A 26,792-nucleotide genomic window follows, 5' to 3' on the forward strand; every position below is an offset into this window, starting at 1 on the left:
CTCACAACCCCAAGGATCAAGAGTTGCATGCTCTACCGACTGAGCGAGCCAGGTGCCCCTACCTGGAATGCATCCTATCTTGACTCACAATAGAGCTGTATGGCTGTGGGTAAATGACTCCGGTCTCATCACCTAAGTTACATGGAGTGTTGTTAGCTGCAGGAAGTCTCACCAGACCAAGGGAGCTCTCCTGATTTAAGGGGTTTTCACTTGAAGGATGTAGGCAACTCTCTTTGCCCAGGAAGTGGCCAGAAGACAAACGGCTCTAGTTCCTTCCTACTGGAAGTCAGTGGAAGAAACTACCAGCACTGTTCTAGCAGAAAGCCAAGAAGAGCTGACAGGCTGCGTTTGGAAGACTGATATTAAACACAAAGACACAGAGTGAGTTTCTCTGTGCATTCTTGTCGTGCATCCTTCTATCATATTTATTATGACTTTCTATTACATTGGCTGGAAGATGTTGTAAGTCCAGCACCAAGCACAGTGCCTCTGTGGGGTGGCCATTTAATACCTGAGGAATACATGTTAGTGGGGTTGAGGGTCTTGCGATTGGCAATATAGAGAGGGTGGGTTCTGGGGGATGGGAAAGGGAACACCTGGTTTTCCAGGCAGAAGGAACACTATCATCTCAAGGTATCGGGGAAATAGAAGGGGCCTCCTAGGCTGGGGCATAAGTTATCATAAGAGGGGAGCTGCGGGGGATGGGACTGCAGGGGTAGGCCGGGCTGGATTCCAAAAGGCTTTGTGTGCAATGCCATGGATGTTGGACCTATCTTTTAGGACATAGGGAGCCTTTGAAGAACCTAGAGCAAAGGAGTGACATGAGCGGTTTATACTTTATTAAAAAAACAACCTCTGACTTCAAGCAGCGGATGGCAACAGAAGGAAAAGCATTCTAGTGGTTCAGGCGACAGCACATAGCTGAAAGGAATGGAAGGAAGAGGACAGCTGTGAGAGATGCTGGGGGAGAAGAATCAACAGGGCTTGGTACAGCAGAGGTGAGCCAGAAGGAAGCATCAAGAAGACTCATGGCTCTGTCTTGGGTGACGAGACAGAGGCTCACACTATTTACTAATAGGAAACACACAAAAAAAGCAGGCTTCAAGAAAAGGAGAGATGGAAAGATTGGGTTTGCCTATACTGAGTTTGAGGTATGCATGAAGTTCAAGTACAGACACCCAGTAAGCAGATGGCTCAGAGCATACAGCTCGAGGGACGGAGGAAGGAATGGCTTTGGAAGATGTCAGCAAACAGGTGGTACTTAAAGTAATAAGAGCTGATGAGCAGGCACGAGAATTCAAATAGAGTACAGCAGGCCAGGAATGAAATCCTGGGGAATGCAAACATTTAAGGCCATCTAGGATCATCTAATTAGATGTTCACTGAACAAACATTCTGATTATAATTCGGCTGTCCATACGGGTTTTCCCTCCGGGATAAAATGCACTGATCAATATACTTTAGTATCAGGTCCCCTTGGAAGTTAAATTACATAAATGGGCATTTTGGCTTATAGCCCATCTCTTATGAGTTGGTTATTAGGACTGGCTCCCTCCCCTAAACTCAATAAACACAGACTAGCCCCACAAAACCGTGGACCAGCCATGGACCACAGCGGGCCTCCAAGGCCCTACCACCTAAGAATGCTCCACCTAAGGACCAGGCCAACCTCCTTTTCTATGACCTCTGTCTCCTATCCAGCCTTAATCCTGGCTTCTGCTTATTTATAGCCTTGCCTCAAATCAGCTCCATAACTGGGAACAACTGAGTGGATCTTAATTCACATTGTGAAGAGGGGTTGGATAAAAATGATCTCTAAAGTCTCCTTCAACTAACTCTTGTTCTACAAAGTGCCACTGAAGCCCTCTGAGGGCACAGGACGAACTGAACAGGAGCCACCATTAGGAGAGATCTAGGCAGTTTCTCAAAAGTTGGCCCCCCTCCTGCTCCCAAAGCTCAATCTGCGGGTGGGGGGCTCAACGAAGGTTTCCCAGCTGGATACCAGGGGATTTTCTCAGTCCGCTTACCACAGTCATTTGACCCAAACCCTAGCTATGCGGAGACACCTGTCAGCCCAGCGTGTTTCTTTCCTCCCGACACAGCTGAGCTATCTCCTCCGCGCACGCGCAGGCCTTGTGTTCACACAGCCATGTGCCCGAGTCAGCCGCACCCCGCCCCCAACCTCGCCCCCACCCCCAATCCTACCTTGTCATACTCGTCCTCCCCGGGGTTGTGTTTCTGCAGCCAGTCTGCCAGGGGCCGGTCCTTGAAGGAACCGGTCACCCCGTGCTCCACCTGGATCTTGCGCAGCGTCTCGGCATTGGGGATCATTTCCACCATCCCTATGAGAGGAGGCGTGGGTGTGGCGCTCCCGGGCAGAGCCAAGGGGGCTACAGGGAGACAACTAGGGAGTTCTGCTGGATGCTTCCCTATAAATGAAGCCCTAGGCTATTTGGGCAAAATATGATAATCAGGGGAAAAGGATAGTAGGAGAAAGAACACCATTCCCAAGCCTCACATTCCATGCTGGGACATTGGGGCTCTTTGGTCTCCCTAGTTCATCACTGCTGTTCCTTGTTTCTGACTTTTACTACTGGAATTTTCAGACATACGTGTGTGAACAATGTTTATGAATAATTATTCATATATATGTATGAATATTTTTTAACGATTTTATTGATTTATTTGAGAGAGAGAGAGAGAGGAGAGGGAGAGGGAGAAGCAGGCTCCCTGCTGAGCAGGGAGCCCGATGTGGGGCTCGATCCCAGGTCGCTGGGATCATGACCTGAGTCGAAGGCAGACGCTCAACCCACTGAGCCACCCAGGTGCCCCTGTATGAACATTTTATACATACATACACACACACACACACACACACACGAATAAACAGAATGGGATTATGTTTTTTGGTTTTTTGGGGTTTTTTTTTGTCAGAGGGGGAGACAGTGCGTGCACACAAACAGGGGGAACAGCAGGCAGAGGGAGAAGCAGACTCCCTGCTGAGCAGGGAGTCCGATGTGGGACTCGATCCCAGGATCCTAGGATCATGACCTGAGCTGAAGGCAGATACTTAACTGACTGAACCACACAGGTGTCCCACAGAATGGGATTATGAATTCACACATAACTGTCACCCAGTTTCAAAAATTATCAACATTTTGCTGATCTTGTTTTACCTATTTTACTCAGCCAACCCTGTTTTTTCCCTCCTTACTGGAGTATCTTTTTTTTTTTTTTAAAGTAAACTCTGAGCCCAACGTGGGGCTTGAACTCACAACCCTGAGATCAAGAGTCACAAGCTCTACCAACTAAGCCAGCCAGTGCTCCCTTACAAATCCCAGACACGTCATTTCACCCATAAATATTTCAAGTACAACTAACAAGGACATAACCACCAGGCCATTACACCCCAAAAATGAACACTCATTCTTTAACCCAGTCTATACTTACATTTCCCCCTACTGTCTCAAAATATACCTTTTCACAGTGGGTTGGTTTGAATTAGGACCCAAAGTCTACACAACATGTCTGGTGGTTATGTCACCAAGTCTGTTTTACTTTATTCCAGTTCCTCTCTCTCTGCCCTACCTTCCTTTTTTTAATGCCCTTCCATGGCTTCTATTGAAATAACCTTGCCAGTTTCGTTTTTTCTGGAAAAGTACAGAACTCATGCTGGGGAAGGGGAGAAGGGCAGTAAGCAAAGAGGTGCCCTCCACGCCAGCTGCCTCCTCACAGCCCCCCTCCCCCATTCCCAACTGACCTCTCCCCCGGCCAGTGGAGAAGCAGCGGAAAATGACCATGCGCATGTCCAGCCCCTCTTGCACCCAGATCTTGCTCATGATGCGAATCATTTGCAGGGTTAGCATGTCCTGGCGAAGGTCATCCCCACACTGGATGAAGAAAGTGACCAGAGCTCATCTCCATTGCCTCCCCTGGCTCCCAGATGCTACAAGAGAGCCACCTTGGCCCAAACAACGACAGGGGACTGCCCAGTTTTCCCACCTCCCATCTCGGCTCACACCAGGTCAAAGGACCAGAGGTGGGCCAGCCATCACATTTGCCCTTGCGGTGTTCCGGCTCTTTCTTCAACCCCACATCCCATCTGAACTGAATTTAGATTCCTGATTGTCAAGATTTTTTATTTAAAACTTGAGTGTTTATACCTTGGATTTGGAACTGATGCACAGCCAATATATACATTACACGGTGGCATCCATGCATCTCCTCTCCCCCGCTAGATTACATGCTCTCAGACTACAGTTTACTTCTCAGAATCATGCATGTCTTGCATCAGTTAGGATGGACCTTAGGGTTCACCTAGTCCAACCTGCACCTGTTCTCTTAATTTCCTCTTCAACACTGCTGCCGTGCGGCCAACCTCTGCTTGAATACCCTGGGGTACAAGCAGATCGCCACTGTATCCATTCACTGTTGGGATAGCTCAGCCTCCTAGAAAGCACTCTATCCCAACAGTGAATGCCTTGCTACACCTGCCAACATTCTGTTCCTAGCCCGCTGGGGCCACGGAGAATTAGTCTCTTTCCTTGGTCACCTGATCATCTTTCACATGTGCAAATAGTAGCACGGAGTAATAGCAAGAGACCTACCCTGGGGCTGCACCTGCCACCCTTCAACCCCCTCCTCCCCTCCCCTCTACCACCTTCATCATCACACCAGGTTTACGAAGTGTCCTCACCTTGAAGATGACACGGATGTTCTCGCCCAGTGGATCCACATTTTGGAAGGACAGCTTGAGGGGGACAGCATTGGAGTTGAAGTAGGAACAGTCCTGCCACGGGAGAGAGGGTAGTGACAAGGGAAGGAAAATGGCCTCTGCACCGTGGGTCAAGCTGCTACCGCCAGTCCACCTGCTCGTAGTTTCTGCCAGATTCCTCAGGAGCCCACGCTCCTTCCTTCCCCTGTGCCAGTCTGTTACAGCCTCGGCTCCGGGGCCTGCTTTCATCCCTTCAGTGCTTCGGCATATAACCTACTAGGATATGATTTCCATCGACACCTCAGTCTACTCCTCTGTAAAATGGGGCTTCCAACAGGACCAACTTCGTAAGAGTTGTGAGTGTAAGATGCAATGACTGGCGTCAAGCACTCAGAACAGTGCGGCACTCGGTGGTGACAGATGACAGTTATGGTCATTGTCACCAGCCCCCTGTGTCATCAGGGGAGACACTTACCCAGCCCCCGACCCCATTCCTCCACCTTGCACAGCTGTCAGTCAAAAGTCCATACACACTAGGTCTGGAAAGAGGCCCCGAATATGCCTCTCTTCCTCCTCTCAATAACCAGGGTGGTAGGACCTCGCCTCCACTGAGCCCTCCCTGCCCCGAGAGCCCCAACCCCACCAGTCACTCACCCTGGGCACGATGCCCTTAACCAGCAGACTAGGGCTGAGTGGCAGGCGGCAGGAGCCGATCAGGGCAAAGAACTGCCTCACCTCCTCCAGGCCCGTGCGGAGGATCCCCTGAGAGGGAGGGGAGAAGGAGGGTAGGGGTGAGGGGGGTGCCCATGGGCTCTACTCAGAACCAGGCCTCTCCCAGGGGTGGGCGCCCCTGGAATGGCTGGGATGAAAACCACCATCGGAGAAGTGTGAACAACCCCCAGGAGACCGTGAAGAAGGAAAACTACCCCGGCCTGGGGTGTCGCGCCCGGGACAGTGCACGGGCAGCAAGCCCAGACAGCTTACAGAGGTGAGGCAGATGACACCACAGTGTGAGGCAGGCCACAATGAACTGAGAGAGCAGGTGCATCTCAAGGGGGCGGTGCTGCTCAGGCTGTTGCCAAGAAAAGCCAACAATCTGGACTTTAAATTCTCCCAATTTTTTTTTTAAGATTTTATTTATTTATTTGAGGGAGACAGCATGAATGGTGGGGGTGTGTGGGAGAGGGGCAGAGTTCAAGAAGCAGGCTCCCCACTAGGCAGGGGGCCCGATGTGGGGCTTGACCCTAGGACCCTGGGACCATGACCCTGAGTCAAAGGCAAACGCTTCACCAACTGAGCCACCCAGGTGCCCCTAGATTCTCCCAATTTTTATTTATTTATTTTTTAAAGATTTATTTATTTATTTATTTGACAGAGAGATAGACAGAGCCAGAGAGCACAAGCAGAAGGAATGGCAGAGGGAGAGGGAGAAGCAGGCTCTGCATTGAGCAGGGAGCCCGACGCAGGGCTCGATCATGACCTGAGCCGAAGGCAGACGCCCAACCATCTGAGCCACCCAGGCGCCCCAATTCTCCCGGTTTTTAAATGTTAGTAACCGGGAACACTGTTGGCCTTATACAGCCGGTTGTACAAACAGTAAAGGTCTCCACTCTGGGTAACAGTAGCCCTGAGCTATGGCTCACAGCATACTGAACAAAGTAGGACTGGATTTCAGCCCACACTTGCCCTCTCTGGCTGGGTGCCCTTGTGCAGTGAACAACTTATACAAATGTGCTTAGCCTTTAAAGCAAACAGTTAAAACGGTAACACTCTGCAGGCTAACCAAAACTGTATCCAGTCTGCAGACTGTCATTTTGTGGCCTGTAGGTTAGAGACAGAGTTCCTTCCTTCCAGTCCTTAAATCAGAGACGGTCAAGTGCCACCCTGCCGTTGAGGACGTCGAAGGAATTAACGGCTGGTTACAAAAGCCCGAGACCAGAAACGGGTAGAGGCGGCTCCGCCCCCCTCACCTGCCGCGCAGATGGGGCGGCCTCTCGGACCTGCTGGGCCAGCTTGGCCAGGGTATTGACGAGCCAGCACTGGCGGTTAAACTCCTCTCTCAGCCCTTTGCCACAGCAGCACAGCAAGGCTGCCAGCAGGTACTGGTAGCGGATGCTGAACTGAGAGTCTTTGAGGCCGTCCTTCAGGAGCCTGCAAGGCAAAGGGGGGGGGGTCGGGACACTTGGGATCACCAGCAGGGGTATGTGGAATGGCGGGGAGGGGTCAGACGCTGCTCCAGCTCCCCGGAAAACCCCTCCCGAGCCCAGAGGGAAAAACAGACTGTATGCATAGCTCATACAGAGGTGTTCATCTGGATCCCAGTCTGTGCCCACTCTGCCTTTATTTAGAGCTCAAAGCCCCTCTGTGGCTCCCTTCTCCTTTCTATCTCTGCCGAGTGTCGATGGAAAGGAGGGCCAGGGATAATCCTCATTGTCCCCTGGGGACTGACACCCCCCCCCCCCGTGGGGGCGGGGAACCGTGCTAGCCTGCAGCCACATGGTAAGTCAGCAACGTCCTGGAACCCCAACGGCTCAGCTCCCCATCCTTGCCCACCAAAGAGTAAAATACTCCTGAGCCGAGGACGCATGTCTGCCTCCCACCTCTGCACACAAGGCTCACCAGAAGAAGTAGTGAGTCACTCTCAAGTCAGAGATGGCTCGTTTCAGGAGGAAGCGCACCAAGGGGCTGTCCAGGTAACACTCGTACTTCAGGGCCTGTTTAGGGGAAAGAGAAGGCTATATGGCCTGCCTGTCGGCTACACCTCCCACTATCCCACTGGGGACCCTGGGCTCTACAAGGAGAATGCACACGGACTTGGGGCCGGGGGAGGGATCCTCAGAACTGGAGGGAAGGCCGGTCCGCCCACCTGCACAAGCTGAGGCAAGTAGTCGAGGAGCTCAGCGTCCGACAGCGAGCCAATCCACTGGACGGCCATCCGTCGCACCTCCTGGTCCGGGAAGCTGCAAAACAGAGCCCAGTCCCCTGACGCCCAGCTGCAGGCTCTGCAGCCCAGGAGTGAGCCAGCACCCTCACAGCCGGGCTTCAGAGACACGGCGGGAGAAAAGGCAAGGTCCCTCAGAGTCTGCCAAAGCCACTAGAAGAATCCTTAGCTCCTTGTCTGGATAGCAACCCTTAAGAATGGCCCTGTCCCCTGGTCAGAGCTGGCATGGGGCCACGGAGGAACAGGACGGTGGCCACTTCCATTCCTTGTATGAGTTAAAGAAAACTGGACAAAGTCTTCAACCCCATTCCTGAAAATCTTTTCCTCAACTCCCACTGTGCTAGAAATTCCTGTCACCGAAGAGCCCTTATGTGGATTAAAACATGATGGTACCATCCTTTAATGCAAAGCCAGCCAGGTGAAGAATAGAGAATCATGGAGTTTTATATAAGCCAGTACCCCATGGCAGAGTTTAGTTGAGCAGAGATTAGCAAAAATGTGGTCTCAAAAAGTCCCGAAGGCAAGACACATGGATCACATACAGTTTAACTACCAAGAGCAGCAAGAAAGAAGCCAAGAATACTGGGTACCATCTGGAAAAGGCAGCCCCGGGGTCTGAAACTGGGAGGAGCAAGTCCCCAGAGAACCCTTCCGAAGGAAAGAGGGAAGAGAGGACTGTTAAAGTCGAACTAAGTGGTAAGGTTTGGGTCACCCAGGGGTGTGCACTTGTCAAGACTCAGCCAACGTACAAGTAAGGCGTAGGCATTTCCTGATATGTAAATTTTCCCTCAAAAGAAAAAACAAACAAGCAAACATTGAGTTCTAGTTAATGATATACATACGCTGACGTATTTAGAGGGAGGTATGATGTCTGCAACTTACACTGAAATGTATTAAAAAAAATAAGATGGATATTGACGGTTGGATAGAGGGATATACACGCAAGAAAGCAAATATAGCAAATAGTTAAAATGGTTAGAATCTAGGTAGCGGGTACATGGATGTTCACTGTAAAGTTTTTGGTTTCCAAGTATGCTTGGAAAATGTTCCTAATGTCACACCGTGGGGAAAGGAGGCCAAGAAAAAGCAAAAAAGAAGCGAAGATGCCCTGAATTTCCTAGCCCACCTTACCATTTTCCCCAGGGCTGGCTCAGGCTAGCGGTGCACAGTGCCAAGCCTTGGCTTCTGGAAGGACTCGTGGTCAAGGAAAGGTGGGTGTTACAACTCACGTGGCATGCAGGAGCCCCAGGGCATCCTGGTGATTCATGTGGGTCCACTGCTTCAGGAGAGCATAGATGTCGGGCAAGCAAGCCCACTCCCAGCTGGGGGCGCTGGCGAGCACCAGGGGGAGGGAGTTCACCTCCAAATGGCAATAGTATCGCTTCTCCCACAGGCGCTTCTTATCAGCATCCGTGAGCCTGCGGGTGGGGGTTGCAGGGGAGGTGAGCGAGAGCACTGTCAGCCACAGGGTAGGGAATTTACTCTCCAAAAGAATGCTACACATTCTCCAGTTCAGTGCTTCCCAAACTTTGCTGCACATGACAAATACCTGGGGAGGTTTATAAAGTCCCCATGCCCGGGCCACACCGACACCAAGGGAGTCAGGATGTCTGGGGAAACCAGGCAGTGGTAGTTTTAAAAGATCCCCAGGTGACTGCAATGTGTGAAGCAACGTTTGGGCACCAGGGCCCAAATCTTATCTTTGATCCTGACATCTCAGGACATCTCAGACTGAGGCAGAATGCACAGGTCAAGGGCACCCAGTCTGCCACCCCTCCTGCGGATGCCCTTAGAGCGCCTCTCTCAAGATGAGCCACCAGAGGGCAGTGGTCCCCACATGTCCGGGTCTGGATGGCTGAGAAGCCTCTGGGGCTTTCCGGGGCCAGCTGGAGGTTTTATAGAAGCCACAGCTAATTAAGCCTTGCCTGAGATCAGGTGTCTAATGGGAGAAGGGAGCTGAGGGGCTAATGAAGCAAGGGGTCAGCAGAGGAGTGCAGGCAGGGGGATCTGTAGTCACTCAGCTACTCTGGCTCCTTGGGTGGGATATGAGGGAGAGATGAGCCCCATCTCCCTTGCCCCCTCCAACACACACACACACACACACACACACACACACACAAGCAGGCAGGGCAGGAGCCCCCATCCCACCAGCTCCTCCAACTCCCCTCCCCCTCCAATCCTGGTAAGAGAAGCAGCCCCAAGGATGACATCAGCTTGGATTTGCTTACCCTTGAGAGCTGCCAGCCTGCCCCGACACCTGATCCTTTTTGGAAAGTGACAGGGCCAGAGAAATGCAAAGGCTGTGGGTGTGGCAGGGGCAGGAGGTGGGGGCAGGGTGGTAAGGACAGGAACCAGCTGCCCCCATGGATAGCGAGTAGTAGACAGCATATCTGGGGTGTGGGTCCTCTGGCAAGCCGAGTCTGGGCCAGGTCCCCATTGTGGGGATGGGCATTCCTAGATCCAATCAATCTCCTGACCCCGGTCTCACCGCTCTGCCTAGTGTCAGCTCAGGAGAAGAAGCCTGGAGGCTGCCCCAGCAGAGCCCTCTCTCCACTGCGTCCTGCCTCCGTGGCAATGCCCACCCCATCCCATCTCTACTCCCAAAGCAGGAGGGCGGGAACCTGGAGCTGGCGGGTGAGAGGTCAGACAGACTGGGGCCTGAGCCACACGGGGGGAAGGCCCCGGGCCTCACCAGTACAAGGACTCCTTCTGCATGATGTTCTTAAGCACCCGTTGGTCTTCCTCCCGGAGGCTGCCAAACACATAGCGGGGGCTGAACTTGTCTCCAGGGGGGCTGGTGAACTTGATGTCGAAGGCTGAGGTGGGGAAGTCGATCTGGGGGATAGCGTCAGAGAAGTGGGGAGAGAGGACAGGCAGGTGAGTGAGTGAGAAGGTGAGCCGCCACCTTCCCGGCTCTCCAGCACCTCCGTCTCAGGCCGTCTCAGGCCGGAGGTCCTGCCTTCTTCCCTCCCTTCCTTCCCTGCAGGTTGCTTGTAAAATACCCCTGTTGGACTTCGTGGCAACTTGGGACTCTGGGGAAAGCCCCTTCCAATTGTCACTTCCAGCAAAAAATGAGAAGGAAACAGAGAGAGTGAGAGGAGAATGGGCAAGTGAGAAAGAGGTTGGGGGGAGATGTAGCCAGGTGAGGGGGGGGGCCCGGCCCCAGGCCAGAACTTTGAACAGAAGTGTCACCAGGCTGAGCCACTGGGAACCTCCAAGCTGAGGCCAGGGAGCCTTCAAGGGTGGCCCTGGAAGGCACTGCTCCCTGATGGGAAGTGGGACCATATGCCAGGTGAGGGCCCTACCGACTCTCAACCCTGTGGCCCCGGGTCCCCTTGCTCTATGATCTTCATCCTATGAAGTCGGGTATCAGAGCGGAGTGGGTCCTATGTTCCCTCAATCAACAAATATTTATTGAACCCTGATACGTTGCCAAGCAATGTTCTAGGTCCTGGGCATTGAGTCTGGTTAATTACGAGAGACAAAAATGGTTAATTACGAGAGACAAAAATGCCTGCCTCTGGAGCTTTCATTCTGTATCATTCTATTTCATGCTATGTCCACTTTGATATTCCAGATTCCATTCCAAAGCATCTCATGATCATAAGAAAGGGGAGCCAGAAAGCAGTAACTAGACCTTGGGCTTGACCAGCTCCTCCTCTCCCCAGAGGGTGGGTCCACTCCGGGAGCGACTGGGTGGCTGGCTGCACCGGGGGTTTCCCCTCAGGCCCCAAGAGGGGACAGCTCAAATTTTATCAGACTCAGTAATACGTGGGCTCAATACAAAGGATTCCAAGTTGCTGAGCCCGGGGCGGGGGGTGGGGGGGCGGTGCAGGTGCTCAGGCCCTGCCTTCGGCCTCCTTGAAATCAAAGTTAACCCCCAGGAGATGGCACACAGATTCCACAGAACTCACCCTCCCACCCCGGGTCCAACCAAATTCACCCGTTTGCTTCCATCACATCAGGGCCCTGTGCCCAACGTGTCAGCAATTTCTCTTACTTCCTAGCCCAAACCTTCAGGCAGAAAACTCAGAGCTGGCTCTTGGGCAGTCCTGAGCAGCGGGTAGGAGGGAGGGTCCTGGGGCTGGGGTCTCACCTGCAGGATGACGCTATCTGGCTGGTGGAAATTAGGTGCGCTCCAACGGGCACTGGGGTTTTCCTGTGTTGCTGGCCATAAGCCCAGAAGCTTCCGACCACAGGTCAGGACTCTAAGGAGAATGGAGGGGAGGGGAATGAGCCAACAAACACGATGGTTTTCCTCCTGCTCCCCCATCCAAAAATCTGCCTTTGAAGCCACCACCCAACTCTGTCATTCTTCTCTTAGATCACAGGCTCTTCCTTCTTCCAGGTCCTATAAAAACACACTCCCTCCAGGAAGCCTCTGGATGACCTGGTGGTGGGGATGCCCCATGAGGCAGAGAGGTGGACTAGATGACCTCTAAGGCCCTTCCAGTGACAGGGCCAGATGACGTTACCCAAGGACTCTGTTTCCACGCATGCACACACCGCCCCCAGCCCCATCCTGCCCAGAAGCTCTTGGTTACATCAACTGTCCTGGTCTCTACTCCTGTGCCTTGGTCCCCCAGCTAGGGCCCTCTGGACTCTGTGGGTGAGCCCCACATGGCCAACTGTCCCAAGGGGCACTGGCCAGCGCAGCACCAGGCCCCTCTATCCCCCTCCTTCCCTTCCAAGGCCAAGAAGCCACTGGCGTGGGAACCACGTACTGCCTAAAGTTGAAGAGTGGGGTAGTGACCCAGCCCAGGGCTTCCGGCAAACGCCGCTGCTTATTGGCCTCTGAGGAGCTCCCAGGCAAGGGGATGGGCAGAGCGTAGAGTGTGGCACACAGCAGGGTCTCCCGAGGCAGCCGGTTCACCTGCACAGGGAAGCAGATCCTGGGGAGGACAGGAAACCAAGTCAGGAGGTGCCACCCTTGTGGCGTCAAGGGACAGGTGGCCCAGGAAGCCGAGCGGAGGCTGAGAACTCGACCTGCCTCTCGGGATATCAGATGTGCTCCCTGGGGAAGCCTGGAACCAGGACAGGTCCCAAACGGTAGGCGCAACCTCCACTGGATGCGCCCAGAAGCACACTGTGCTGTCTTTGCAGCCTCTCAGTACAGTGTGCCTAACATCCCGATTTGGAGGCCACCCGCGGTGACCAGACAGAACTTGGGTAGCCAGAGCCATCTCAGAGTTCAGATGACTACAGGTCCCATAGTGAAGCCACACGGCCCCTGTTTCAGGATTTCTGCAGAGGGTCACCAAGAAGCTGCTCCTCTTGACAATCCTCATCCCTCCCCCACTTCCCAGGCTGAAAAAGCAAGGAGGAAGCGGCAGCAGGGTGTTCTTTGCCCTCAGGCCACCCTCCCCCAATAGTCCTCCCACTGTCTGTCCTCTCCTGTCCCCTTCTTCTCTCAACCCCCAGGGCACAACATGGTCTGTTGTCACCCCAAAAACATTTTCAAAACCAAAGGGTTAAAGAGAAGGGGCTTCCCAAAGTCCCTGGGGGGAGAGCAAGCAAACTGGCCAGCGATGATAAGAACTGAGACACGTAAGCCTTGCCACTACCCCAGTCCAGATGTGTTCTCCGGGGGCTCCTCTGCCCAGATCACGCCCAGCCACTCCCTCCAAGTTCAGGAAAAGGAGCTGGGGTGGGGTGAGGGAAAGAGAGGAGGGGAGCTGTGGAAAGCGAGGGAGGACCCACATTACCTTTTGGGGAAGTTGTCCCTGGGCCAAAGTCCACACTGTCACGCCCTCCTGGCCAGCCCAGGGCAGCTTCTACGCCAGAGGGCACAGAGGCAGGGCGGCCACCCCCAAGGTTCTGAGGGGTCCCCCGATCAAGCAGCCTCCCTCCACTGCTGCCCCTCACTCCTGCAGGAAAGTCTCCACCTAAGTGAGGCACTCCCTCCCACCCGCCAGAGACTGGCAGAGCCCTGCTGTCCCAGCTGCCTGTACCCTGGGCACCCACGGCTATAATTAGGGCCCCTCCAGCAGCCAGCAGACATGCGAGGCCCGGGCTTGGCTAGTGGATGGCAGAGCGCGGCCGCTGGGCCTATTTTGAGAGTGAGCTGATCCCAGTACTGCGGAGGCAGGACAGTCAGCTGACCCCACAGCAAAGTGGAGAGGGGGCTGGTGCTGACCCCTCTCTTGTCAGCCCAGAAGAGGCTTCTGGCTGTGCATCTGGAGGCAAAGAGAATAGGAAGCCACAACCCTTAGAACCAGCCAGGATTCCCTTCTCCTCAGTCCTCGAGTCCATCTAGCATTCCAAAACCTCTCCCACAGACCATCATCCGGGGTCCATCAGGATAACCAGTATACTGACTGCAGCCTGAACCTCCTCCCTGCCTGAGAAACCCCTCTGCTTCCCTCTGCAGCCATTCCTCAACGTCACATCACAAGGGCCACCTCCTCCAGGAAGGACTCCTGGGATGTGCCGGTTCCAGTCCTGGTTTTGCTACTCGCAACCTCAGAACGGTGCACACCTCGACCCTGGGTTCCTCCTCAGTGGAGAGTGGAACACAGCTTCACTTGTGTGATGTGTGTACACATTGTGTGCTTTTTGCTACGGAACACTGAGGCTTCTGCACTGGAACTGGGCTATGCAAATAGGATTTGCATGCACAAATATCTCCGTGTACCAGTCACTGTGTCAGTCACTTGGAACAGGGAAACTGGAACTGAGAAGGCTCCCCCAGCTAAAAAGATGACAAGGATGAAGAAGAAAGCATTTATCACATGCTGGCTACTGTGCCATGCACTTTACTTGCAGTGTCCCAGAAGTTCTCACACGGCCCTACAAGTGAGGCCCTATTACTTCCCAAGGTTCCACCTATAGTTAGGGTGAGTGCGCCCAAGCCCATGCTCTGAACCCTACACTGTAGCGTCTTCTCCCAGATGCCGTGATCCTGACCATGAAGGTGCCACGAGCCTCTGTGGGGCATGGGGATGGGGAGCACGGAGAGGAAATCTCCACAGGCTCTAGGCAGGGACCAGCCCTTTGGGATTCGAGGCTGAATCTAAGACAGGGAGTGGAAGGAGACCCACAGAGCAGGCAGGCCGAGGTAGGGCAGGCCAGGCCAGGCCAGGCTCTGTGCCGCTGAGACTCTATGGGAAGAGAGGCTTGGGCCAATGTTGTGGGGTCTGCCTGGGTTAAAGCACTTGATTGCACGACCCCCTTGGCAGCGAAGTCATCGAGGCCCACGGGGCGGAAGGTGATGGTGAAACTCCAAAGCCATCGGAGGCAGCCATCCCCTGCCTCCAAAGAGTCTCTCCGGCCCCAGTGGTTGTTTGATGAAAGCTTTATGTACCGCTTTATTACTCTGTAACTGACACAGGTGTGAAGACAGGAGAAGGGCCTGCCTTCCCAGCTGTCCGTCCGTTAAATACCCCACCTCTCACAGTGCCTGCACAGACTCTGCCTCGGCCTATTTTGGCAACCTTGGCCTCCCCGAGGACCCTGTTCGGCCTCTCATCTGCACTCCAAATATTGAAGTTCTAGTTCTGCTCTGCAAATAAGGACTCAGACACAGCCAGTCTGGGGAAGTGAAGCTGGGGGCAGCAAACAAGGGGCTTTCTGGCAGTCTGGAGGAAGGGCAGGGCGCAGCACAGAAAGAGCACAGGGCGGGCACACACCTGCAGTACCTTCCCCCCGACACGTGCTTGCCTCCATTTCCCTCCTGCCCTGCCTGGCAGACGCCTACCTTCCCGGCAGCAAATGCTGGTAATAAATGCTGATTAATACCACCTTGTGCTTGTGGTTTCATACTTATATTTATACTCTATCTCATTTCAATGCCACAATGGCCTCTGAATTAAACAATTGGCCCCACTTTACAGTTTGAGGCACAGAGAGGCCAAAGAGAATGTAGGACTAGAGACAGAGCTAGAAAGAGAGGCTTATTCCTGTGGCTCCCAGCCCACTCTGCTTTCCTCTGGACAACCTGCCCTTTCCCTCCTACAAGGAAAAAAGCACAACCCCTCTCCGTATCAGATGGAAACTTTGGGAAGAAGGGAGAGGATGAGAATCCCTCAAACTAGTTAAACCTTAAAAGGAGACAAGATCAAGACGATGAATTATTGTGAAAGCCAACCACGAACTTTTATACGATCCTTTATGGTTTACAGAGAGAGCCTTTGTGCATTAGAAATGGTACTTGACCCCATCTAAGGGTTAAGGAAACAGAGACTCGAGAGGCTGAGGGTCTGTGTAGGTAGGGTTCGTGGTGGGGCCTGGTGTACTGCAGGTGTGGGCCCCTCTGTGGGGTCTGCAGGGGCGGCCCAGGGCCCAGGGGGAGGGCTTACTGCTGGTCCCAGATGATGAGGTGGAAGAGGTACTTGGAAAAGTGAGCCCTTCGGGTGTACAAGGAGCTGCATAGTTCCTTCCCGCCATGGCTGAGGGAGCAGGAGAGGTAGAAATCTTCATAGCTACAACAGAAAGAGAAGAAGGACGCTCAGCTTCCAAACCCCATCACAGTCACCCAGCCTATGCCAAGCTCCATTTCTCCTGTGAGGACTCCTCCCTGTTCCCTGGGGGCCAGAGCATGGGGTCACGGGACACAAAAGTCAAAGTGGATTTGAGAAAGCTTCAGGAGAAGCAACTGGATCTGGATCCCTCCGCCCACCTTCAGGCTCCATGCTGGGCCCACGGTTTTCCTCCTTTTACTGGGGACCAGCCCGCGCAGCCGCCTCCTTACAGTTGGTGGGTGTCTGTGTGTGCATGCACAAGCAACAAGGGTGGGGGGGGATGAAATCGACATATGCCGACGTGAATGCCAACACATGGGGGTCCCTGTGGCTCGTGACAGGTGCCCGACAGAAGAGGTCAGAGGAGGCCCTGGTTTCCCAGGCTGCCTCCTTTGTTCTCCGCCAATCGCCCAGAGGAATACATTAAGTGAGGAACAAAGAGAGAGGGGGAATGGGGGGGGGGGGGTCCGGAAAGGAGGGGGGTGGAGCCAAATGCCTTTTCCCCCAGGCCCTGGATGCCAGGGACCAGGCGGAGGAGCTGAGGATTACCAAATGAAGGCTCCCCCTCCACCCACCCGTGCAGGCCTAGGGAACTGCCCACAAAGGGTCATCTCCCACCTCCCCACCCCCCTCCCATTGTGCATCTGCAGGGAAGTGCAGTCATTGGCCTTGGGGCAGGCACTGAATCTGGGAAGCCGCCATCTGTCGCAGTGTCTCCATCAGCTGGCCTGGGACGGGTGGGGGGCAGGGATGCCGATGCAACCAGCTCTGAGAGGGCCTGGCAGGATCTGACCACTGCAGCCTCCTCTCCGATCCCAGGGCACCTCCTGCCTCTCCTTGGGATGTCCCTGCCCACAGTCCCCCACCATCAGGCCCTTGGTGCACCACAATGCCTCAGACCGTCCACTCAGGACAGTGGGGTTGCACGAGACAGGGAGAAGCCATCTGAAAGTCAAACTCCGCTCGCTCCCTGGAGGACATTCAGCCCTGGGCTCACCTGGTAGCCCAGGTGATGGGGATGCGGTGGGTGGCATAGACAGTGAAGGCCAGGGGCCCAGAGAAATGGCAGGCCTCCTGGACCAGCTCGTGCTTGCGGCTCCCGTGCACGGCCGTCTGGAAGTCCGCATCGAACGTGCTGCAGTACAGCTCCACCAGGTCCAAGATGGCGGCCGTCAGAGCTTCCACAACCTTCTCTGTGAAAGGAACGGGTCAGAAGGAAAGGTCACAAGGGCTCTGCGCGCCCCATCCTGTTGCCATGGCACTGGGGAGGATGGTGTACCCCAGGGCAGTAGTCCCCAAGTGCCAGTCGGTTTCCAACAGCCGCGACAAGGTTATCCAGCCGTGGTGAAACGAGGGGGAAAAAGCAGAATCATGTCATGAGCTTCTCACAAAACGATACTCAATTTTATTATTACCGTTTTAAATATCAGGGTCTCCTTAGTTTTGTTTTATAAAGACTTTATTTGAGAGAGAAAGAGAGCGTGAGAGAGAGAGCGCGAGCGCGTGCGCGCGCGCGCGCGCACAAGCAGGGGGGAGGGGTAGAGGGAGGGGTAGAGGGAGAAGCAGGCTTCCCGCGGAGCAGAGAGCCCGATGCGGGGGGCTCGATCCCAGGACCCTGGGACCATGACCTGAGCTGAAGGCAGATGCTTCACCGACTGAGGCACCCAGGCGCCCAACACTCAATTTTAAACATTCTCCTTATTTTTACATAGGGCTACTTATTTTGTGTTAAATGTCTTTTCTTTTGGGAAATCATCATTAAATGATCACTTAAAAGTCATTGCTTGGCAAAAGAAAAGCAGACAATTTCTATGTTGGTCCTTAAAATAAATGCTTTGTTCAGGGTGCCTGGGTGGCTCAGTCGGTTAAGCATCTGCCTTCAGCTAAGGTCATGATACCAGGGTCCTAGGATCGAGCCCCGCATCAGGCTCCCCAGCGGAGAGCCTGCTTCTCCCTCTCCCTCTGCCTCCTGCTCCCCCTGCTTGTGCTCTCTCTCTCTCAAATAAATAAATAATCTTTAAAATAAAATAAAATGAAATAAAATAATGCATCGTGGGGCAGGTTATTAATTCATGGAATCCAAAAGACTGGGAATCACTAACCAAGAATCCCAGAGAGCAAAGTTCCGCTTGAAAGACTCACTCCTAGTGAAAAATTCTTTATCACCTTCTCCCCAGGCCCATTCTGAGTTGGAAATACAGGTGTCATGAGCCTCCTGAAGAATAATGACAGCCCTACCCTAGTGAGAGTTTTCTCCTCTGGAGCCCAGGGCTAATTTTGCCTCACCACCCCCAGCCTCCCACGTAAATCGCCTCATCACCATCTCCCAGGGACACCACAGGAATAACTAGTAAAAATAATGAGAAAACATTTTGTGGAAAGAAATGTGCTCTCCAGCTGGAAAACACACACACACACACACACACACACACACACACACGCGCAGACCTGGACCCATAAATCAAAGGGCCAGGGAGAAAAAGGAATCTGGGCAGAGACCTATTTTCAGCTGCCCCCGCTGAATAAAGACAGAGAGGAGTTCCCTTACCTCGGTTTTCCCTCACAGCCAAGACAGTGGGATCCTATTGGGGGAAAAGGAGAGGGAGGGGAGCTTCAGGGCTGTGGCCTTTTTTGGCATAGCTGGAAGAAGGGCTTTCCACAGCTGTGCTCATCTGGACCAGACTGGCCTGACATGTGAGGCGCAGAGAGAGAATCCCCAGGGAAGACCGCATCACGGTTTATACCAGAGCCACGTGATGGACAGAGGGAGCCAGACCAAGGTTAAAGTCGTGTCCACCCAAATGAGACACTCCCACCCTCGGGCCACTCCAGCCCAGGTCACGGTGGCTACCTTGCTGGCCCTGTGTGTTCAGCATGCGGCCCCCACTGTGGAGTCACGGAGCCCCTGGCTCAGGGGAGGGTTTGGTTTTGCATCCTGATGGGTATGCAAAGCGCCAGGCAATGCCTCGGTGATGATGAATAAAGCCTTTGCCAGCCCGGGTTCCTCGCAATCAGTGCCGGGGCGGACCCTCAACTGCCCTCATCCTCAGGAAGAGGGGACACAAGAACTCTTGTGGTAAATTCCAAACTTGCAAGATGGAGGTGGAGAGAGGACCTTTTGAGTAAGTGGGCACCTCGTCACCCAGCTACCTGTGACTACTGTTCTCCTCCTCCCCCACATTAGCGCTCTGAGCCCCGTTACCTTCTGAATTTTCGGCTGCATACGGGAGGGGCAGGGGGGCAGCTGGTTGAGGGCGCTGGTGATCTCAGGGGTCTCCACGGCGGCTAGGGCGTTGCAGATGGCTTTGACGGACTGGACCACCCTGTCGGCCTTCAGTGGGAAATCCCCCTATGGGAGGCGGCACAGCGAGGCTGGCAGGCGAGCACTCTCAGCCCCCAGCACCCACACTATTGAAGGAACGGGTTGTGGGGAGTAGGGCTTCATGACCCTCAGGAGTAAGAGTGGACTCCCATGCTTGATTTTCAAACATCCAGCATTAGCAAACAATCGCTCCTCTTGAATTAGATGAGCCATGCCCAGGCTTCTAGGTCTTTCGCCCATCCTCCCTGAACCTCCTCTGATTCCCAGACTCCCTCTGGCAGCTACTGTACAAACACATAACACACATACATCCCCCAGAGACATGCAGTTTTAATAAAATCAATCCATAGGGAATAGCAAGGAAGCTAGAGACCATATTCAGGCCCCTTTGCCCAGGCCGCCTTACAACTCTTATTGTCACCTAGACCTTCCAGGGGGATGCCAAGGCACCACAGGCAGGCCACACCCATGCGTTCTCCTCTGCACTTGGCCTCCTGCAGTTTTCTCACTCGGAATCACCTCACCTGTCCTGTCCTGATTACCTACGGAAGTTCAAATCATGGACCGGCGAACACCCAGCTCCTTCTCACAGCCCCCTGGCCAGTCTTCTTATCCCTCTCCAAGAGCCCATGATGAACTCATAACCACCCTGTTCTGTCTACTAACAGCCTTGTGTTACTATCCTGTCTTGCTAGCAGGAACACACACTCCCTAAAGGCTAAGACAATCTTTATGCTTCTCTACCCACAGCAGCCACTGACGTAGAGCCAGACTCGTACACAAAAGGTGCTCAGAGACCTTCCCGCTCATCCCGGTAAACGTGGGCATGGAGGAGAGGCTGCCCGAGAAGGGATTCCGGTGGTGGGTGGAGGACTGAGCTACACATAATGCTCAACTCCCCCAAAGGCAAGAGTCCATGACCACTGTGCACTGGAACCATGAGATAGGGATTAGTTTTGAAGATCGCTGTCCTTTTTTTTTTAAAACCTTCATGACATTTGGGGCAAATGTTTATTCACATGGTTTCGCGGCTTAAAACTCCACGAGAAGCCAAGTGAGGAGAGTCCCGGCCCTTGCCTACCTCCGGGACCCTTCACCTCCTGACGGTTTCCTACCTGTGACTCCAGCACACCAGAGCGTCTCAAATCAGAGGTTCCTGGGCATTGCTCATAGGATGCACACTCTGGTGCACATTCAAGTACAGCAGCCGGGGGGACATCTCTATGTCCCTTAGCTTTGGAGACGCCCTACTCCGGAGACAGGGATCAGGGCATGGTTCTTGACCTGCTTCCACAGAGGAGCAGAACCCCTCTTGCCAACTGCCCAACAGCCAGCAGCCTTGGTTTGCCCATGGGCTAGGGGAATGGGAAGAAGTGCTCTGCTGATAGATCTTCAATGTCTACTCCAGATCCCTTTAGGGCTGGCTGATCCCAGGATGACTTTGGGAAAGCAGGGGAGGAGCTCTGGGCAGCTGGGCCAGCCCCACGATGGATACTCACATCAGCTAGCAGGAAAGCATCCACTTCATTATGGTATGTGTCGAACAGAAGATCCAGGGCCTGCCTGGGGAGTTGGGGACAGGGAAAAGTCATAGGAGAGGTCAGGACAGACCCAAGGTACTGGGAGACCCATTCTCTCCCTCCTTCCCCACAGCTCAGGATTCAGGCTCTAGTTTAAAGGGGTTCCCACTCTTTCTATAGGTTCACCACCCCTCACCTGGAGAATGATGGCCAAGTACTAGAGGGAAGAGATGTAACACACCCTAGAGTGGGGATCTCCTCCTAGAATACTCTTGGGTCTCATCCCAGACACCTGTAAGAACCCCTGGCACTGGCAGAAAGGCAAGCAAGTTATCCGTTGGGGTCCCCTCCCAGTTCCTGTTTGGCCCACATCCAAGATGGCACCCACGCTCACCTGCTGATGGTCTGTTTGACTGGCCTCTCTTGCAGATGGACGAGGTAGTTCAAGGTGGAGGGGCTCTGGTCATCATTCACCTGTGTAAGAAGCGTCCTATTCAGAGAGGAGCGGTACCTTTATCATAACCCGGCGCTCCTACCCTACTCCCACTGAATGTGCTCTGTATCACCTTCTACCCACCCCACCTCCCCATCCCTGTGCAGCCATCCACTACCCCCCCCCGCCCCGCCCCGCACGAACCGTCCGGGCCAGGTCACTGCGTACAGCTTTCAGCTCCATCATCTGTAGCCGAATGTCGATGTCGAACTTGCGGCAATATTGAATGTACTCGTGGCTGCCCAGGGCATGCTTGCTGGTGGAACAGGGGGACAAGACCATTAACACCCCGGGCACTCAGTGGGAAGGGAGATGTATACCTTAACCTTGGGGAGAGAGAAATAAGAGGAAGCGGGCAGTGAAGGGGGGGGACTACCTGGGCTCCTGGAAAATGTCCTTGTAGAGCTCAGGGAAAAAAACAGAAGTCTGTCTAAAGAAAAGCCACCTAATACACGTAACCTTGGTCTGTATAAACGCTGACTTTCCTAGGCATTTATTATCTGTATCATCATCACCGATTGCTCCAGGGGTGGGCCTTCTGGAGGGAGTCGGGTACAGAGACTTCTCGGGGGAGGGCGGTGATTAAACCCCATTCTCTCAGCTTTGGTATACAGGAACTTTGGAAGTCACCTGTGCTCCAGCTGGGGAATGGAGCTCACTGAGCGACACTCTTCCCACCCTGTGGTGCTCAGTCTCCCGCCCCCTTACCATCGGCGACTGGGGTGCTGAGGCCAACCAAATAAACCCACCAAGATTCTAGGTCTGTTATTCCCGAGCCCAAAAAAATCTCTTCACCCCTTCATCCGTGGGTCCTGTCCGGCTGTGAATGACAACACACATCTCTACAGACTTCCTGACCAACACCCACCTGCAGGCCATTCACTGCTTGAGTGACAACACAGGAGACCCTGTTGACCCGAGTCTCAGAGGAGGCCTCGGGAGTCCCTCTGTGACCCAGCCTTTTCCTCCCTCCCAAATCACATCATAATCAGAAAGGAAACCCAGGAGAAGGGGCAGAGGGAGTCTGTCCTGCAGACCAGCACTGCAGGCCTGGGCCGGGTCCCAGCAGCTGGGTAACAGAAGCCGGAAAGGGACTTCCTTCCTCGGCAGAGCTGGGAATCTAGGCCAGAAATGGAGGGGAGAGGAGAGGAGAGGAGCAAAGGGGAGGAGTCTGTGCAGCAACCCAAGAGGTGGTGGCCTGAGACCAGTCTGGGTCCAGCTGGGACTGAAGGGGTTCTCCACATCCTGAGGGGCCAAGCCTCAGATCTAGGCCCCAACCTGCCAAGGCTGAGCTGGAGCTAAACCCTGGGGGTGGAGAGGCTGGGCAAGGGGGGTCCGGTGGGAGTGCCCCAGGAGGAAGGAAGAGTGTGGTAGGGGTGGGGGAGGCAGCAGGAAACCAGCCCTCCCCTGGGACCGTCTCAAGGTTCTTATCAGAGAGCAGCCTGCATCCTGGACCTACCACGCCCCCTCAGCATCAGCCCCTGCTCAGCCAGGGTAGGAAACCACAGGGCTTCCTTGGGAGCCAGCAGCTTTCTGGAACCCCCAGAGGGTCTGTCCACCCCCACCCAAGGCAGCTGTCTGGTACTCAGGGGTCCAGGCTTTTCTGCTGGGTGGGAGGGAAGAGAAGAGCCTCCGTGGAAGAGGGGACTTCGGGACCATGAGTCATGGACACTGGGGTCCCCTGGGGACTTAATTGACCTTCTCTGTGGAAGGCCTTCCTCTGTGTGCATTCAGCTTAGAGTGGGAGGGGCATGACCCTAGGACCACTGATCCGGTTGCACCTCACACTGAACACTCCAGCGAGATCTTCGCAGGAACTCAGAACCTGAGAGCCTGTCTACCATCTTTGGCCCTGGGGGCTCAAGGACTATGACAGTATCCAGCTGATCTGGATCCCCATGCTCTCTTCCCTTTGGGCTGGTCCTTCCCTGCTCATTGGGTCCTTCTTACATGCAGTCCTTAGTACGTTTTAGGGAAGAAACTGAGGATCAGGGTTTTACAACTAGTAAGTGGCAAGCTAGAACCCAAACCAGCCATACTGGTGTGATCCATTATGCCCCTTGTTCCCTTACAACAGTGCCTGGAGTGCTCTCTGCCAGGAGACCCTGAGTCTAGGACCCCTTCTTACGCCTCTACGGAAGGTGAGTACACATTGAACACACTTGAACAGTGCTCCTGGGGCGGTGCCACTCAGGGCCCTGCCCTTCCTTTCCCCAAGGTGAAAGAAACCAGTCAAGAACTGCTCTGGCCAGGGGCGCCTGAGTGGCTCAGTCGGTTAAGCGGCTGCCTTCGGCTCGGGTCATGATCCCAGGGTCCTGGGATCGAGCCCCGCGTCGGGCTCCCTGCTCGGCGGAGAGCCTGCTTCTCCTTCTCCCTCTGTCTGCCGCTATGCCTACTTGTGCTCTCTCTCTATCTCTGTTAAATAAATAAATAAAAATCTTAAAAAAAAAAAAAAAAAAAAAAGAACTGCTCTGGCCATTGGTGAAGCATCCCTGCATCTCGAGCCAGTGGTGGTGCTCATCCAGCACTCCTAAGAACTGAGACCCAGGCCCCTCCTTTCCCCACCGCCAAGGCCTGCTTTCTTTGCGTGGCCAGGGGAAGTGGGCAGTAGGCAGCCAGAGGCTTGGGGAGGAAAGCACATCTCTTTTTTCCTTATCTGCTGCCTTCTGGCTGATTCTAGAGCCTGCCCACAGCCCTACTCCCAGAAGGGTGTATTCCCTCCCACTCCCACCCCAGCACCCAGAGCCCCAGGGCAGTGGAAGGGGCAGAGCTGTAGCTGGTCCACATCAGACTTTCTAGGAGGCTGCCTGCTGCCCAGGGCACTGGGTAGAGAGGAGCTGGATGCAAGCCTTTGCTGGATAACCAGCTGCACATGCCAGTGGGGGAAAGGCTTATTGGCAGGGAAACGGGGAAGAGGGAGCAACTGTAATTTTTCCCCTAAGTTCCGCAAGGGCACTTCTGCCCAGTCCTCCATCTGCCCCTGACCATAAAGACACACAATCTAGGAGAAGTAGCCCCTGACAGTCCCCTCCCCGCCCCTCGGCCCCACACCCACATCTCTCCACACACAGACGTCTGCAAGCAGATATGACTTAGTCTTTGCCTGGTCCCAGCTCCAAGCTCTTTCCACAGCAGACTTGGCTCAGAAGTCGGCCAGCCCTGCTGGAAGACAGAGTGCCTGGGGAAAGTGCGACGTGGCTGTGCGTGTGCCCAGAAAGCAGCCGTGGGATCAGGGAGGGGCTGCCAGCCCCAGGCCGTGAGCCCAGCACCACCCCGAGGAAGCCCCTTGACAATCCTACCACGCCGAAGGCAGGTGCCGCTTCCTACCCGCTTTCCCCACAGTTCACTCACTTCTGCAGGAACTCCTCCAGCCCACAGGGCTTCAGCACAAAGTTCCCCACGTCCACATCCCTCAGTTCATCGTGGGTGTAGCACAGAGTCTGGTGGATGAGCAAGTCTACAGTGGAAGAACCTGTAAGGGGTGGGGCAGGGGAGCAATGATGGGGGGAACCGGGGAAGGTGGGGCTCAGCATCCCCACGCTGATCGCCCTATTCCTGGCTAAACATTCTCCAGCACCACGGCTATCCAGATAAAGCAGGCGAACACACAGTTTGGGCTTGGGGAAAATGACCGTGGGCCCCTAAAGCTGGCCCCAGAGCCAGTCCCCCAGAGGAGCATCCCCACTGCCCCTCAGGGCCACAGGTGGGGTGGGACTTGAGGTCAAAGGATCCTGTAGTCCAGACCACAGCCATCCCTGCTCCACCTCAAAGGATGCTCATCCGCCCTCCCCACTTACAGTTGCAGGTAAAAGTGAGTGGCTCCTGTAGGCTGTCACACAACACGGTCACCTTCAGGTTGACCTCATCCCCAAGGTGCTCTGGGCTCGGGGTGACAGCACTCCAGACATATCCGGTGAGGGAGTAGTCTTGGATGTCAGAGCCAGATCGAAGGCTGTACAGAAAGAGAGGGAGAAGGACCCTCACTGTGCCTTCAGAAGAGAGCAGTCGAGAAGACACCTGCTGGAACCCTCCCACCCTGAGGCCAAGGTCCCTTCTGTCCCTGCTCAGCCCAGCCCTCCAGGTCTGCAGCCCGGGATTGGGGCAGTGGGGAAGCAGCTCTGGGAAGCCATGTTCTTGACACATTTGCTACAGCTACAAAATGTTTCCCAAGCCCCGCTGCATGGCAGGGACAGTTCTAAGTTCTACAGTGACAAAGCTTTCTGTGCTCAATTCAGTGGGAAATTCTCCCGGCTCCATTTCCTTTCTCTTTTAGCTCCAGGTAATATACTCTTCGCTCCATCCAGGGTGCATTTGCTCCTGAGGGCAACCGAGCCTGAAGCCACCGGGATAATTTGTCTGTTGGATCAATGGTTGATAAACTTTGCCCAAAATGTGAAACTTCTAAGATTTCAAAAAGCCCACAAACACCTATTGTAGGAAATACCCCATAGCCGTGAATTGAGATTGATTCAATATGGCTCTTCTTCCTTCCTAGAGAAAAGTTCTGAGTGGGCTGGCCCTCCTCCCCAGCCCCCAGAGCCCTCCCCAACACCCCATTCTTTAACTCTTACACATCCAGCATGTGGCAAAATGCAGCAACTTCCTCATCTCTTTCCTCTGAGACCTCAAACAATTCATGGCCATTGGCAACAGCATGGCGCCGCGAGTCCACCTTTAAGAGAAGAGCAGCTGACTCAGTGCCTTTTCCCTCACGGCACCCCCTTCCCACAGGCTGCTCCCAGATCTAAACCCTGAAACTCTGGGTGTAGAGGCTTTTTAAGCACTGAACATTCAGGGGCACAGGAAAATGTGGGAAATCCGGGAGTATCTTTATCTGCTGTCCTAGGAGACCGGGAGCCAAGGGGGAAAAAAGAGAACTTGCAGCCTTGGCTGAGGCTGGAAGTCTGGGTGGAATGGACAAGAATGTGGCCAAAACTCCCCTCCTAGGGTGGGGTGGGGGCGGCCAGCATCTAACAAGCTCAGCCCAGGCTAGGCAGCACACAGCACTGCCGGTCCCTGGGCTGGCTTTCTGGGGTGCTCCAAGGGGTGTGGCAGCTATTTGTCTCCATCCCAGCGTGGGGTCCAGGGCCAGTGGGTTGCCCAAACGGTGCCCAGGGAAGCTGGGCCCGGGACAAAGGCCTCAGCATCCACAGCAAGCCCCAGGGACCCAAAGCAGAGAGAGACCGAGAGCCCTCAGATGGAGGCGGTGACTCCGGCCTGTGCCTTCTCGGTCAATGCGATTTGAGGAAGAAAGCATCAAAGCGGCTTTCTGGGCAGGAGAGAAGCTGGAGAAGGCTTAGCTGCTCCTGGCTCCCGAGAGTTCAGCTGGAATGTCGGGGAGCC

The 26,792-nt window shown here is 54.3% G+C and overlaps 1 protein-coding gene across 8 annotated transcripts in view; it reads right to left on the bottom strand.

Moving 5' to 3' along the window:
* Nucleotides 1–26,792, bottom strand: part of PIK3C2B (phosphatidylinositol-4-phosphate 3-kinase catalytic subunit type 2 beta) — a 63,823-nt gene that overhangs the window by 10,836 nt on the left and 26,195 nt on the right. For 6 of the 8 annotated variants that reach the window (XM_081825059.1, XM_081825061.1, XM_081825060.1 and 3 more), the window contains 22 exons: nucleotides 26,021–26,121; nucleotides 25,247–25,401; nucleotides 24,801–24,921; nucleotides 21,594–21,705; nucleotides 21,351–21,430; nucleotides 20,936–20,999; nucleotides 19,317–19,463; nucleotides 18,663–18,696; nucleotides 17,112–17,307; nucleotides 15,953–16,075; nucleotides 12,380–12,547; nucleotides 11,752–11,863; nucleotides 10,348–10,490; nucleotides 9,884–9,955; nucleotides 8,885–9,073; nucleotides 7,581–7,674; nucleotides 7,334–7,428; nucleotides 6,685–6,865; nucleotides 5,369–5,476; nucleotides 4,697–4,789; nucleotides 3,761–3,890; nucleotides 2,206–2,342 (listed from right to left, as the gene is read on the bottom strand). In XM_081825059.1, coding sequence (XP_081681185.1) covers nucleotides 2,206–2,342; nucleotides 3,761–3,890; nucleotides 4,697–4,789; nucleotides 5,369–5,476; nucleotides 6,685–6,865; nucleotides 7,334–7,428; nucleotides 7,581–7,674; nucleotides 8,885–9,073; nucleotides 9,884–9,955; nucleotides 10,348–10,490; nucleotides 11,752–11,863; nucleotides 12,380–12,547; nucleotides 15,953–16,075; nucleotides 17,112–17,307; nucleotides 18,663–18,696; nucleotides 19,317–19,463; nucleotides 20,936–20,999; nucleotides 21,351–21,430; nucleotides 21,594–21,705; nucleotides 24,801–24,921; nucleotides 25,247–25,401; nucleotides 26,021–26,121 — 2,655 coding nt within the window. The remainder of the gene's footprint in view (nucleotides 1–2,205; nucleotides 2,343–3,760; nucleotides 3,891–4,696; nucleotides 4,790–5,368; nucleotides 5,477–6,684; nucleotides 6,866–7,333; nucleotides 7,429–7,580; nucleotides 7,675–8,884; nucleotides 9,074–9,883; nucleotides 9,956–10,347; nucleotides 10,491–11,751; nucleotides 11,864–12,379; nucleotides 12,548–15,952; nucleotides 16,076–17,111; nucleotides 17,308–18,662; nucleotides 18,697–19,316; nucleotides 19,464–20,935; nucleotides 21,000–21,350; nucleotides 21,431–21,593; nucleotides 21,706–24,800; nucleotides 24,922–25,246; nucleotides 25,402–26,020; nucleotides 26,122–26,792) is intronic. The other 2 variants (XM_081825063.1, XM_081825062.1) reach the window with 2 other exon arrangements.

Source organism: Leptonychotes weddellii, chromosome 6 (genome assembly GCF_054177405.1).
Source record: "Leptonychotes weddellii isolate Sample4059 chromosome 6, ASM5417740v2, whole genome shotgun sequence".
Lineage (NCBI taxonomy): Eukaryota > Metazoa > Chordata > Mammalia > Carnivora > Phocidae > Leptonychotes > Leptonychotes weddellii.